General features: G+C 41.7%; 1 protein-coding gene across 1 annotated transcript; it reads left to right on the top strand.

The window, feature by feature from the left end:
• Positions 1 to 834: 834 nt before the first annotated feature.
• IYD (iodotyrosine deiodinase) lies at positions 835 to 12,174 on the top strand. The gene is made up of 5 exons (XM_077350004.1): positions 835 to 1,133; positions 8,469 to 8,663; positions 9,530 to 9,689; positions 10,097 to 10,253; positions 11,725 to 12,174. The coding sequence occupies exons 1-5, from the start codon at positions 950 to 952 to the stop codon at positions 11,905 to 11,907; spliced, it is 879 nt and encodes a 292-aa protein (XP_077206119.1). The 5' UTR covers positions 835 to 949; the 3' UTR covers positions 11,908 to 12,174.
• Positions 12,175 to 15,284: the final 3,110 nt, after the last annotated feature.

The raw sequence follows: 15,284 nt of genomic DNA, 5'->3' as shown, positions 1-15,284 counted from the left end.
TGGAAAAGACTGGTGCACATTAACTGTCATGCTTCTTCATCTTGTAATTTATCCTGTGCAGAACCTGCATGGTTGTGCTCAACCCCCCCCCCCCCCCCGAGAGGATTTGTTCATGGTGGGTCTTAGTGCCAACGGGCAGCAGGTCCCATAGCAGAAGAAAAGCAGACACTTCTTTGGGCAAAGCAGCTATATATTCCAGACTTGACTTAGGCTGCATCCTTTCTACAGTTATGGCCTCAACTAGGGCTGTTAACCCCAGGTGGAGTTCCCCCAGAATTACAGTTGATCTGTAAACAGCAGAGTTCCCCTGAAGAAAATGGCAGCTTCCTATGGTCGACAATATGGCCACATATCCCTGCTGAGTTCCCTCCCCAAATACTACCCTCCCCAGTATCCAGGCATTGCTCTAGGCATTGCCCAATCTGGAGTTGGTAACTCTTTCCTAACCATACATGCATGTCTAGCAGATTGTGATGGAATTACACACGAGTTGAATGGGTTAATTCATTAGCTACTTGGTTAACTTTCCTTGTTTCTTCCTGTTTCCTCCGCCAGCCATAGGCTCTCATGTGCAACCACAACCATTAATAGCAATGTTAGCTATCGATTCTCTCTTTTAACTTTGCCAGGGTGGTGTACCAAAAAGCACTTGCAGCTTTACTGAACCCTTGCAGGTATTCATTGCAACTCAGGAACAATATAAACAGTTCTAACTGCTGGAAGGTGCTCAGAAACTGCTGGAGGTTGAAGAGCGAGCAAATGATCTGTGTAAACAGCTCTGAAAAGACGCCTGGGTACAGGAAGCAAAAAGAATTGAACATTGCCCTTTCACTCTCATAGCTATGTTCCACCCCTTCCATGCTTACTACTCCCTGTCTAGCAAAGTCTAATTTTTTGAAAGGGAAGCACTTGCTTTGCATGGACGTGTGCTTATCTGAGTCCCACAACGATGACATTTTCTGCCCTGACACCAGTCTTTATAGCAATAATCTGTGTCTTGATTGGAGTCATTCTGAAAGGCAGCAAGAAAGGGAACAAGAAACTGGAAAGCAAACCCAGCCAGAAGGCTGAGTTGCGCCCATGGGTGGATGAAGACCTAAAGGACAGCACTGATCTTCAAGGAGGAGAAGAAGGTAGGACACAGCTTAGCATCTGTGGCTCAGCATTCTACCAGCTGATGTGAAACAGAACTATGGCATGGCTTGGTGATTCATGGTTTGGAAACCACGTGAGGTTTTTGAACAGTGCAATATGTATCTTGGTCTGGCTGACAAAATGAGCAGGGGTCCTGGTTGGGTAGCATCAATAGGGCCCTTCCCTTCTCCCAGCCACATGGTGCCAAGGAGGAGCTCCAAGATGAGAAGTCAGTGGAAGCAATAAGAGCAGCTCTTTCTGGCAGGGTTGGGGGGAAAGTCTCATGTATTTTCTTCTGGTGGCTATAGGAGGTCTGAAAGAGAATACAGACTCACAATATGTGGACTGCTGGGGACGGTTAAGTGTTGTTGGAAAAGATACTTATATTCTATAGGTCACTGTTGATATATTAAAGAAGCAGGCAGATGGGTTTTTTATCGAGAAGATACAGCTTCTAATGTGCAGGTTGGTGTATTAATTTGTTTTAAAGTATTAAAAAGCACAAAGACTTGGGTAAATTTTACACTGAAAATATTAATAGGGTTGCATAATATAGCACAGGAGTGATCTGAACATAAAATGTATCCATTCTGCCTGCTGAGCAGTGCCTGGTGATATTCAATGTTCAGTAGTAATGGTGGATCTTATCCTTTTCCAGACAGTTTCAACACAGGGGAAACATCCAGCGGTAAACAAGTAGCCTCAGTTTCCAATATCTTATGTCACACACTTCTTTGCCTCTCTACTTTTGCTTTTTAATTTTATTTTGGTTTGGCTTTGCTTTTCATTCATTGATCAAAACAATCCAAATAAAAATGTTGTAAAATATTAATGCTCAGGTTAGAAATAGCTCTTTCAGATAAAAAGAAAATCATTTGTACTGTGTAATGCATGAACAATTTTAAAACATACTTTCTTCCCTTCTTATCAACAGAACCCTAATTTCTCCTTGTGGTGCATTCTTGATTAAAGTCAAGGATCTCTGCCAGCCCAAGCACCTTTTATCCCCAAGGAAATTAAAACTGCTAAGTGAATATATGCTGCCAGGAACTGTTCTTTCTTTCTGCGGACGCAGTTCCAAGGCTCCAAAATAACACAGAGCAATGGTACACTCTGCACAATGATACACCACACAATGGTACACTGCAACAAAGGGTTGGGGTACCGCTGACTTGCTCTTGGTAGCCACTTTTTGGTTTTGGTGCTCATAACAGCAACAGGGAGATTTTCAGAAAATTGTATTTCAAAACCAGAATACACTGTGGTTAGAACTGGACTAGGATCTGGGAGACCCAGCTTCAAATCCTTTCTTTGCTGTGGCAGCTTGCTGGGTCACCTTCAGCCAGTCACTCTCTTTCAGCCTGCCCTACCTCACAAGCTTATTTTGAGGAGGGGATGTATAAATATAATTAATTTTATGATTATTCATTAGATGCCACTTTAGCCCCTAATTGGGGAGAAAGGCAAGGAATAAATTAAGTACATAAGGAAACGTAAGAGCCTCTTGTGGTGCAGAGTGGTAGGGCAGCTGACATGCTGTCTGAAGCTCTGACCATGAGGCTGGGAGTTTGGTCCCAGCAGCCGTTTCAAGGTTGACTCAGCCTTCCATCCTTCCGGGGTCGGTAAAATGAGTACCCAGCTTGCTGGGGGGTAAAACGGTAATGACTGGGGAAGGCACTGGCAAACCACCCCGTATTGAGTCTGCCATGAAAATGCTAGAGGGCATCACCCCAAGGAACTCTAGCCCTAAAAATAACCACAAAGCACCCAAATCAGATTGAGGTTATAGAGTCTGGGAAGGGGGAGGTGTTAACTCGTTCTCTTCATGCTATTTCCCCAATAAGAATGCCCTCTACCCCCATGGCTTTAAGCTCTTACAGGTATCTGTCTTTTTTTTTTCTCTGCCAGGACTTAAAACAATCTGGGAAAGGACCATTTATTTATTTAATCTAAAAACTTTCTTGCCTGCCTTTCTCCCATGTCAGCATTACTTCTTTCTTGCCTGGATTTAGAGTCAGTATGTGGAAATAGTACATGAGGATGCGTTAACCCTCCTTTCCAGGATTGCATCCTCAGTCCATAATGGGCCCCCAATGACTGTATTTGGGAGCTGCATTACTAGGGTTGTCAGTTCTGGGTAGGGAAATACCTGGATATTTCAGGGCTGGAGCCTCAGAATGGTAGGGTTTGGGAAAAGGAGGGATTTGAATGGGGTATGATGCCACAGAGTCAACCTTCCAGTTACCATTTCCAGCCTCTCACACATCTATCCAGACAGAGTCTGAAACCACGAATCCCAAAAAGGGGGATGGTGCAGGATAATTCTGGCATTTCTCCATTGCAATGTGGAAGTATTAATTTTTTAATTAAAATGCTTCTGTGTTGTGGCATTGCTGCATAGCAACGTGGAAATGCCTTTAAAAAAAAGGATTGATTTCAGGGCTGGGGGGGGGGGGGGGTTCAGGCCACAAGAGAACCACTGTGCTGTGATTAATGGCTTGATGTGATTGACAAGCTAAGGAGCAGGGGGAGAAGTTTGGCTTGTTTTTCCTTGCAGCCTCATTGGGAGGCAAAAAGCCATGATGGAGGAGAGGGAAAACATGGGAGGGGTCTCCTGTGAGGAGAGCTGCAAACGTGAGGTTTACCATTCCGCGTTTGCAAGCAGGAGGCCCCATGTGGAAACGGTCTATGTAATGAAATTGGAGAGATTTGTTCAAAATGTATCCATTTGAGAACAGACATTTTGTAAGCCATTACATTACACTAAAAGGATATTTTATATTTGGCGGTTCTGTATTATGTGATGTTTATTTAGTCCATCCTTGGATAGATACATACATACTATTCATGTTTAGGTAATTACCACTGCATCACTGCTTTTTCACAGAGTTTCTTACCTCTTTGATCACCCAGAGTTTGGCAACCCTTCTACATTATGATTTTGGCGTCCATCCTTAGAGCTCCAATGTCACGCATATTTGGGTTGCATCATTTATGGATATGGTAATCAATAGTTTTCTAATCAAATGTGTAATCTAGATAATAGGTGTGCATTTCAAATATAACAAACACAAACACCAATTTCTTGGGGGAGGGGATACACACACTCCAGGTTAATCGCCACATATTAAAACTGCTTCCCCCACAAAACAGAAGGAGCAGAAGTTGACAGACAGTGCATCCCCCATCGACGTAGTGTGAGAGCCGTTGGCAGCTTTGATATTTGGAAATTTAGCAAACAAAGCTTAAAAAAATACACATCAGAGAATCTTCTAGAAAATAACATTTGAATATATGTTAAAAATTCATTTGTGAGCCATTGATTAAAATTCTGGTTTGTAAATGTCTTGTGTATCTGGACTCCATTGTCACTCAATTTGAATAAAAGAAGGAAAAGACTTTCGCCTCCACCAGTTTCTTTCTAAGTTTAACCTCCTGGTGGGGCCTGGACATGACCTCCAGTGACAACTGATCTACAGGCTACAGGGATAAGTTCCTCTTGAGATTATGGATGCTTCAGACTCTACGGCATCATGTGCCTGCTGAGTACCCATCCCAAACTCTGCCCTCTCTAAGCATCACCCTCAAATCTCCAGGAATTTCCCAACCCAGAGCTGGCAACCCTGCCGGCATGCTCTGCTCCTGCCCTAACATAGCATACGGATACTGAATACAGACATATACAATTAGCATCAATTAGTGAAGATTTCCAAATTGATGCACCTCAATAAACTGAACTTGCTGAGGCCTGCAGTTCTGTTATAATGGCAGTCAACCACGCTGTTAGAACAGGGCAAACCTTTGCCCTTGCAGTGCCCCTGGGGCTTTTTGTCCATTGAACTGCTTGGGTGCATTCACTAGAGTCACGTAATGGGGCAGGATGGCAGAGAGGGAAAAGTTGAGACTGCTACAAAGCCATTTTTGTTATTTTACCGGCACTTAAAACTGACATTCCTGAGCTATCATCATATCAATAGTTTGCTAAGTGGAAAGCTTTGAGAATGTCACGACAGTCACCTCTGCAAATCAGTTTTGTTCTATCCCACTTAGGATGTTTTCTCTTTCTATTAGCTAGTTTGTTTTTAACGTGCGTAGCCTGCCTTTATGACATACTAGGCGGATATATAACAAACTTCAGGATATATGAAATGCAATCTACAAATGCCGCACTATTATTAAAACTGAACCAAAAGACAGTATAAAAACTATCCATGATGCTGTGTACAATGGTGATGTGTATGTGCATTTGTATCAACAAAGAGACACACAGGACCAAAATCCTCACTAGAAGGTAGCTGTACAGAGCTTCCAAAATCTCATTAGTACCTGAAGAAGATTATAACACATTACAACATCAAACTGGCTTTTCCTGGCACTCTGCAGACTCTGATAGTAGGGAACACTGAACCCTGCACATCAATGACTCAGAACATTTTCTAATAATTACATTAGAATGATCAACTTCACTCATTCACTCACTCACTCACTCATTGAATTTGTATACCACCGTTCCCAATTGGACAGTTTACACAGTAAAAGAATAAAAACACAGTAAAAAAAACCCATAATTACCCTTAGTTACATTATTAACCAATAAGACGGCAGGCAAAAGAAAAACCACTAACAAAATCACCCCCTCAACCAGCCAGGGTCAAGATTCTTGCTGTCTTACTGATGAGATAGGAAGCAGATCACGATGGACATGGGGGTCCCAGATTGAATAATGGGACCATGCCCTGGCTTCAACCGTATGCCTGGCAGAACAGTGACAGAAAATGCTAAAATTCCTTTAGTTCTGGAATTGTTATTGATTTATTTATTCAATTTAGATACCACCCTCCCGGCAGGCCGGATTGGGGCAATGTACATCATACAACCAATAACAAAGTGGTTAAAACAGTTAATAGCATAGTAAAACCATTTAAAACACCATCTACAGCCAGTAGTAGCATCCACTGGAGCATACTGCATGGAGCACTTAGAGCACCGGTTGATGGTCTCTATCCACCTGGAAAAGTTCAACTGGGTTCATACACATCCCCAGACTGGGTCAGGGTCATCATTTAGTCCTGACATCATAGGATATGACATCATAGGATGTGTCATATCTTTGCTGAGCCCCTACCCTTCCACAAACTGTCAGTTTCCCATGCCAGAGTTGGAAACACTATTCTTGTTCAAGCACACTTCAGGTTTGTACAGTATCTATGCATGCAGAAAAGGAGGAGGGTGATTCCTGCTAAAAACTTACCCCCCCCCCTCCATGGCTCAGAGTTGCTTGGCTCATACTGCTCCCTTGTAATTCCTCTGTTGGGTACAGCCAGAGGCTTATACTGGGCCCCATGATTCCTTGACACTGAATTCTGTCTCTTCGAACGCATATTCAGTACTCTTCAGACACTGAGAGCGTGTTCTTTCTTTTGCTTAATTTACAAATTCACATTTTTATGTGCACCTGGGGAAATTCCCCTATCTTTGCTTTGGAAGACTGGTTTTGCTTCTTTCATCACCTACACAAAAGCCACCCAGCTATGATGGTTTTGGCTGCAATGCAACACTGATCTGTTGATTTAAACATGCTGGCGAGCCAATACGTTAAGGACATATATTTTTCATTATTTCAGAACAGATCAAGTAAGAACATAAACATCACCTTTGATACTGGCCAGTAAATTTAAATGCAAAACTTCCTCAGACCTTTGATAACTATGGAAAGCAGAAACTGCCAATCTGAGATTTGTACACTCTGTCATTCTTCCAGAACAGATCAGATATAACTCAAATTTTCCAGTTGTTTAATGCAGCTTCTGGTATTAATTTTGTACCACATGCACAAATCCTTTTGTTAATTGGTTTCTTTTATAACTCTGAATAGCTTAAACATTAAAGAGGCTATCTCTAGCCAGCATAGCCTATTGATTTTTTCACTGGCATCTGGAAGAGTGTTTACTAAGCAAGACTATTTTAATTGATTTTGTAAGAATGCAAGGTCAGAATTCCAGCCTTCCTACCACAATTCGACTGAATCAAACTATAATTCATTAACAGTGCAATCCTAAACAGGGTTAGTTCAGTGGGCTTCACTAAGACTGGACTGCAAATATATCTTTTTAGAATTTGAAATTCTAGTTAATTCTCACAACTCTCAAGCACTATTTCTTGCAAGTATTTGTTTAGCTCTGAAGTTTTCTATTCTTAAAAAATACTCATAATGGGATAAGTGACTGCGACACCACTACAACGGTAGATAGAAGTACAACTTAAATCAAATGAGTTTAATGAAACCTGGTGCAAGTCACATAAAAAGTAGTTTTACCATGAAACAGTGTAAACAAAAGCAGCAAACAGTAATGCATTCTGGAATACCATTGAAAAAAGAAACACAAAGGTTAGCCAACGTCAAAGACCCTCCGACCCTTGCCGCCCAGGAGGCGTTGTGCCATGCTGCTGCCTGTTTTTTGGCTCGAGGCAGGTTGCTCCACCTCTTCCCAGCTCCACACAAGGGAGCCTGTGGCCTGCTGCACTCCGTCCACCCCAGATGTGGGCTCCCACACAAGGCAGCCAAGTGGGCAAGGTGCTGCCGTGCTGGGGGGGGGGGCATGGACCTTGTTTAAAAAAAAAAATGTAAGAACGTAACAATGCCAGATCATGTTCCTAAAAATCAAAAGAAACTCAGGGCATTTCTTTTTATTGTTCAGAGTGCAATATTGTGAGTGAGGGTGGGGAGAAGCCCGAATTTCCCCCTTCCAGGTGGCCCTGGCCTGACTTATGGTTTGTTGAAGCCTGTGGCAAAAAAGGGAACATTTATCCCTTGCTATGGGCCAACTGAGGGACTGAGTTGCGCTAGTGAAGGCTCCTGAAGCAGGGCCTCTGCAGGTGACTGACGTTCATATGGGAGCAGGTGATCCTTAACGTAATTAGGGCTTTATAGGTCAATACCAGCACCTTGAATTGGGCCTAATGGCTATGATTTCTTAGCCAAGGTTCTGCAAACCTTAATAAAGGAGAGCTATTCTCAGGAATTTTGTCTGTTAATATGTGCCTGGCATGGATAGAATCACAGAATCATAGAGTTGGAAGGGGCCATACTGGCCATCTATTCCAACCCCCTGCTCTACGCAGGATCAGCCCAAAGCATCCTAAAGCATCCAAGAAAAGTGTGTATCCAACCTTTGCCTGAAGACTGCCAGTGATGATTAAGCTTGTTCGAAACCTCCGGATTTTCATTTCCAGTGGGACAACCTTTGATTGAATCATTTTATATTGACATGAATCAAACATATCCTTGTAGTTAACCAAAGTGTGTGTGCTTTCCTCTCTGCTTTTCCCTTTAGACGATGGTGGCGAATGGCAAGGCTTCGATGACAACATTGCCCACGTCCCTTTCATGACTGAGCGTTACTCAGAAGAAGACATGGTCAAAAGATCAAAGGAATTTTATGCCCTTCTCAATAAGAGGCGGTCTGTCAGGTTTATAAGCGATGAGCCAGTTCCAAGGGAGGTCATTGACAATGTGATTAAAGCGGCAGGTACTACACTGTGTGAATGGATCCCTGGCAAATGGGAAGTGCTGGGCAGCTTGTCAGGTGTCTTGTTAGCAATAGCCGAAACTCAGATCCCCCACTGAAGTAATTGTAAGATGGTTACAGAAGGAGAGCTGGCAACGCTCACAAAGAACAGGATGCCAAACTTTGTAGAAGAATTCAGTACCGGTTTTGACACCCCCCCCCTCTTACAGTCTTTATCATTAGGAGCCCCTTCTAGCATTTTACTGGCATTGTGGGTGCTGCTGCAGGGCAGAGCTTTTGCAAACTGCCAAGGCAATGCTGTGGCTAAGTGGGAGAAGCTGCAGTCTGCAAACTGTGGGTAATAAAGGTGTAAGGAGGGGCCACAACATTGGCATCTCCCACGTGGGCCTGGGCCTGGGCCAGTGTTGGAAAGGAGCTGTCCTGCAGGGACTCTCACACCACTACTGTAACATAAGAAGCAGGCCTTTGACACCTTGACTGATTTCTTGCAAAATCTGAAAGCAGAACCAAGATGCATGTTCTGATTCTTGTTCTCTTTAACTTGCATGCATGTGCATAGCCAAAAATGGCATCCCATATCTTTCCAGTAAGAACAGTCATTCAGGATGACTCTCTCAATGTCCACAAGTAGCAGTGGGGTAAGTGGACACTGCTATGGCATATATGACTATTCATGTACTATCATGATGCACCATTATTAAATATGATGATTGAGACTGATGCTACTTATTAAATCTAGGATTCTCTCATTAGGATGGTATTACAGACTGAAGGTCTTAAAGTTAGACATTAATTTTCTTAATCTTTTTGTGCATTAACTAATGCATTAACTAATTAATATCAATATCTCTTTTATTTGATTAAAGGAACAGCTCCCAGTGGAGCTCACACGGAGCCATGGACCTTTGTAGTAGTACAAGATCCAGAAATAAAACATAACATCCGGAAGATCATTGAAGAGGAGGAAGAAATAAACTATAAAAAAAGAATGGGAGACCAATGGGTTCATGACTTGAAAAGACTGAGGTATCCACAGTTTTCCCTGCTCAAACATATTTTAAAGAAAGTTACTAAATGTTTTAGTAAGCTCAGGATAAAAACTTGTGTGAAGTTTGACTTGGAACAGTATATCTTGATAAATTTGTAAGCTATTTCCAAGGAAATGACTCTGTATATAATCTCAGAGTAAGCAATCCTATAAATATGGACATTCCAAATGCATATAAATAAATATTAATCTGATCATTTTGAAGATCTAAAAATTATCTGCTGTATTGTAATGTATGCTTAAGTATTTGTAACACCTTAGTATAATTCATATCAAATTATTGGGTTGCTTTTTTTACAGCCAATGCAAATAATTGTAGTTGATAATAATAATAATATGAATAATAAGTATTTAATATTAAGCATTTAAAACCACCCTTTTCTAGGACAAACTGGATCAAAGAATACTTAGACACAGCTCCCTACCTGATCCTTCTTTTCAAGCAGGTGTATGGAATGCTTCCAAGTGGAAAAAAGAAAACCCATTACTACAATGAGATCAGTGTTTCTATTGCCTGTGGCATTCTCCTCGCTGCACTACAGGTATGCTTGCAATTAAAATATGAGTTGGACCAGGACGAAGGTTGGAGAGTTACATGTACAAGTGTATTCCAGAAAGTAACTAGCACATGCTTCAACTATGCTACTGATTATGGTCCAGGCCATACTGGCCAGGCAGGGGAAGTATTTCTTCTCCTATGAAGCCTCCGGGGAGGGCGGTATATAAATTAAAATAAATAAATAATATGTACACATACTGGAGCAAAAATTCAAATTATGAGAGAGCTATGGGACTACTGCAGTGTGGAGAATGTGCTCAGCCTGTTCGGAGCTCTGGCCAAGAATTCCAGATTTCATAGAAATCCCAAGGAAATTATATGTAAAATCCAGGTTTGCTTCCAAGGAAATTTTTTATAAAGCATCAAACTTACAAAAATAGCAGGCTAACCTCCCATCTGCTGGCCTCAAGTACATGCACACAGCAAAGCTTGCCAGAATCCTAGACAAGACACATAGCTAAAACTAACCATTTTACATCCTAAGTGGGAACTGCCAGTTAAGAGCTGATTAATCAAGCCATCCCAAACACTGAAAAGAGCCAGACCATCTAATGGTTAGAGGAAACAAATCAGGCTTTGAAGATAAGCATGATATATATATATATATATTCTCTTCTGAACAGCCTGATGGCTGTACCCTCATAAAACTCCAGGCAACTAAAAAGTCAAGCACCAGCCTGTAACAAAAATGGAGTTACAAAGAGTATACATAGGCATACCTATTGTAATAGCATGGTTCAGGCTTTAAATCTGAAAGAAGATACTTGCAGCAAGGTAAATATATTAATGTCCACTGAGAGCTTGGCATACATAAGGGCCACTTGGAATTGCCACGTCTAAAGATGTTTACTTTGAGGAAGCATGTTCTTTGCTCACTGGGGCTCACATTCTGTTTAGAATGGCAGCTTTAAACCTTTAGTTGTGCTCTGTGTTTTGGGAGGAGCTGGCTTTCTCTAAATCACATCCATTCTCCTAACAGGACTAAGCATATTATAAGTCACATGTACAGCTCATCATATGCTCAAGGCCAGCCTGTGAAAGTCATTTTGGAGAGAAATTTAAGTGGGCTCTTTGCATCCAAACCCAGTTCTTTTCTGGTTATACCACACTAGTTCTCATGCAGCTTGGGGGATCAACTACATCAGGCACATTGAATGTGTTAGTTCTGAGTTATAGCATCATCATGAGAGCAGGTGCTTGCATGGCTGGATTTCCTCCTCAATATAAGTAAAAGAAGCCAGGAACAATTATGCCATAGACTCCACAGATACCGTACCATAGACAAAATCATATCTTATGTAAACTGAGGAGGGAAAACTCCCATTCCATTGGTATTGATTGTCAGGTGATACAAATTTCAAAGACTGATGGAGGCCTGAAACAAATAGCAGCCATAGACAACAAGGGGAGGAGAGCATGCTATCTGTAACTGTTTTTTCTTTCTTTCTTTCTAGAATGTGGGTCTGGTGACAGTGACTTCAACACCATTGAACTGTGGCCCACGCCTCAGAGTCTTGCTCCAGCGCCCAGTGAATGAGAAGCTACTTCTGCTGTTGCCTGTTGGGTACCCCAGTAAAGATGCCACAGTGCCCGACTTGAAACGAAAGCCAGTGGATGACATTATGGTGGTTATATAAACATGCCATGGAGCTGTTGGAACATGACCCTTGGAAATGTAATTTTTCATTGAAAATAATCTGCAGGATATTAATTTTCTTTGGTAATTTCTGAGCCAATTTTGGTAATTTCTGCAGCAGCCTCCTCCTTGCAAACATCCACACATTTAGGCACAAATGCAACTCCAAAGAGGATGCTGTATGTGAACTGAAAAACCTATATGTATCTGAAGAAGTGTGCATGCACATGAAAGCTTATACCTAGAATAAAATTTCATTGATCTTAAATGTGTCACTGGACTTTGTTCTGCTGCTTCAGACCAACATGGCTACACACCTGAATCTGAAAACACTGATGTTCCTGGTTACATGTGATTCCTGAAGTTTTCATGGCAACATGTAACATGTCCATATTTCAGTTTCATATCCAGTATCAACCACATATTAACATAGAATCATAGAATCATAGAGTTGGAAGGGGCCATACAGGCCATCTAGTCCAACCCCCTGCTCAACGCAGGATTAGCCCTAAGCATCCTAAAGCATCCAAGAAAAGTGTGTATCCAACCTTTGCTTGAAGACTGCCAGTGATGGGGAGCTCACCACCTCCTTAGGCAGCCTAACATGGGCACCTGAGTCCAAAAACTTTCACTTAGAGGAGGCAGCAGCATGTCTGAGCCAGTGGTGTTATCAGGGCCTGACTTTGGGGCAGAAGTTTGGGGTCCATTTACATGAACATCGCAGGGTTAGCTCAAAATTAGCTGAGAGGCTTGCATCTGAACTAAACATTACCATCTAAACACAGCCCCATAAAACCATTACGTCCTATTTATAAAATTACCTTGTGGTGTCACTAGTTTGAACTAGCATGTGACCTATACACCCTTCTGCCTTATCGCTTGGAGCCACATCTTATGTGTGTTTCTCTGATACTGTCATAGCAATTAGAATAAGTGATTTGATAGGTTTAATCATTGATTAGTTTTATTGGTTTTCTCATGGGAAACATGAAATGATGTTTAAACCACCTTAATTTCTTCAATCACCTGTAGGTCTCCAACGGTACCTGCATGGCTTTATGGTCTATTGCCACAAAAATCAATCGGAAATAAACTTTGAGAAAACTAAGATCTTAGTTTTTGCAAAAACCTACTATAAATATTCATGGAAGATTGATGGGCACAGTATTGAACAAGTGTCCCACTTCAAATATCTTGGTCTCAACTTCTCCTTTAATAAGAAATGGGCACGTTATAGGAAGCAGATAGCCCAAACCATGAAAACATCCCTAGTTCCCCTTACTAAATTCTACCTTCAAAAGGGGAATAAAAATATTCCAGCTGCGTTAAAAAGTTATTCCATTAAATTCATCCCACAAATTTTGTATGGCATGAGGAGAATAATGTTAAGAATTTGATAAGAAGGTAGAAATCTAGTTGTTAATTTTTTTCTTTATAATAATACGTATTGTATGAAATATGTATAATAGTTTTTAAACAACTATGTATAATGTTTTTCTTTCTTTCTTTCTGTTTGACTATTTCTCTTTGAAAATAAAAATATATTTTTTTTCAACAAATTATATATATATATATAGAACAGTTTTCTCAGTGCCTGGGTCCGGACTGGGTCCGGTACTTTTCAACATTTTTATCAATGATCTGGATTAAGGGGTTGAGGGATTCCTCATTACATTTGCAGATGACACCAGATTGGGAGGAGTAGAGAAGTCCCCAGAAGATAGATATAAAAGTCAACAAAATCAGAACATGCTGGAAAAGTGGGCAAATGAGAACAAGATGCAATTCAATAAGGATGTACATAGTTCTACATTTGGGTAACAAAAATGAGATGCATGGATACTGGACAGGAGATAAATTTCTGGGTAGCAGTATGTGTTAATGAGATCTTGGTGTACTTGTGGATAGTAAACTAAATACGAGCCTACAGTGTGATGTGGCAGTAAAGAAGACAAATGCAGTCTTGGGCTGTATCAACAGAGGCATCACATCAAAATCACAAGATGTCATAGTCCCATTATATACTGCATTGGTAGACTGCACCTGGAGTATTGTGTGCAGTTCTGGAGGCCACACTTCAAAAAGAATGTGGACAAAACTGAGAGAGTTCAGAGAAGAACAACAAGGATGATCCAGGGGCTTGGGGACCAATCCCAATGAGGAAAGTCTGAGGGACTTGGGTATGTCCAGTCTGGAGAAGGAGAGGTTGAGAGGGGATATGATTGCTTTCTTTAAGTATTTGAAAAGGAAGACAGGCCTCTTGGCAACAGAGGATGGGACCTGCAGTGATGGCTTTAAACTACATGTAGAATTATATTGGCTAGATATAAGAGTTTTTTTTCCCCACAGAGCAGTTCAGCAGTGGAATCAGCTGCCTAAGGAGGTGGTGGGCTCCCCCTCACTGGCAGTCTTCAAGCAGCAGCTGGACAGATACTTATCAAGGATGCTTTAGACTGATCCAGCCTTTAGCAGGAGTTGGACTAGATGGTCTGTATGGCCATTTCCAACTGTATGATTCTAATCTAGAGCTGGTAGGAGCGGGTGCTCAAAAAACCCTGTTTTTTCATTAGCCTGACCAAGGTAGCACCATGTAAAGCCAGTTTGGTGTAGTGGTTAGGAGTGCAGACTTCTACTCTGGCAAGCTGGGTTTGATTCCCCACTCCCCCACATGCAACCAGCTGGGTGACCTTGGGCTCACCACGGCACTGAGAAAACTGTTCTGACAGAGCAGGAATATCAGGGCTCTCGCAGCCTCACCCACCTCACAGGGTGTCTGTTGTGGGGAGAGGAAAGGGAAGGCAATCGAAAGCCGCTTTGAGACTCCTTCAGGTAGAGAAAAGCGGCATATAAGAACCAACACTTCTTCTTAAGTCCACTGAGCTTGGAGTGCTCAGGTAAATTGCCTTTTAACTTGATGGAGGTGTGTGAACTACCCACAGACCAGAAGGAGTGTCTAGCTGGGAATCTATCTGCATTTTAGGCATGTGAATGTGAGAAGTAATTACCAGGCAGGATGCTGGAAGGAACAACAGAATTAACTCGATGATTGATTTACGTTTTTATATTGATTTTATTGGCTTATTGTTATTATTTGCTTATTTTGTATTATTTTAAATGTTGTAAACTGCCCCAAGTCAACTATGCTGGGAGGGAGGCCATATAAATCCAACGAACAAACAAATAATGCCAGCTGTACACAGGCAATCCATCACATCATACTGCAGTGATAATGGTGACAAATGGCTCCAGTTCTCTGCTTTCGCTTTGCTGGAGGTTGGGATACATGCGAGGAGTAGGTAACTCCTACTGCACCAGAATTAGAAAGATGGCTTGCATCCTCTAGATTGTCTAGCAAGGCTGTTTATAGCAAAAATCAGC

The sequence above is a fragment of the Paroedura picta genome, chromosome 1 (assembly GCF_049243985.1).
Source record: "Paroedura picta isolate Pp20150507F chromosome 1, Ppicta_v3.0, whole genome shotgun sequence".
Taxonomy (NCBI): Eukaryota; Metazoa; Chordata; class Lepidosauria; order Squamata; family Gekkonidae; genus Paroedura; species Paroedura picta.
This window is presented reverse-complemented; position numbering and strand designations above follow the sequence as displayed.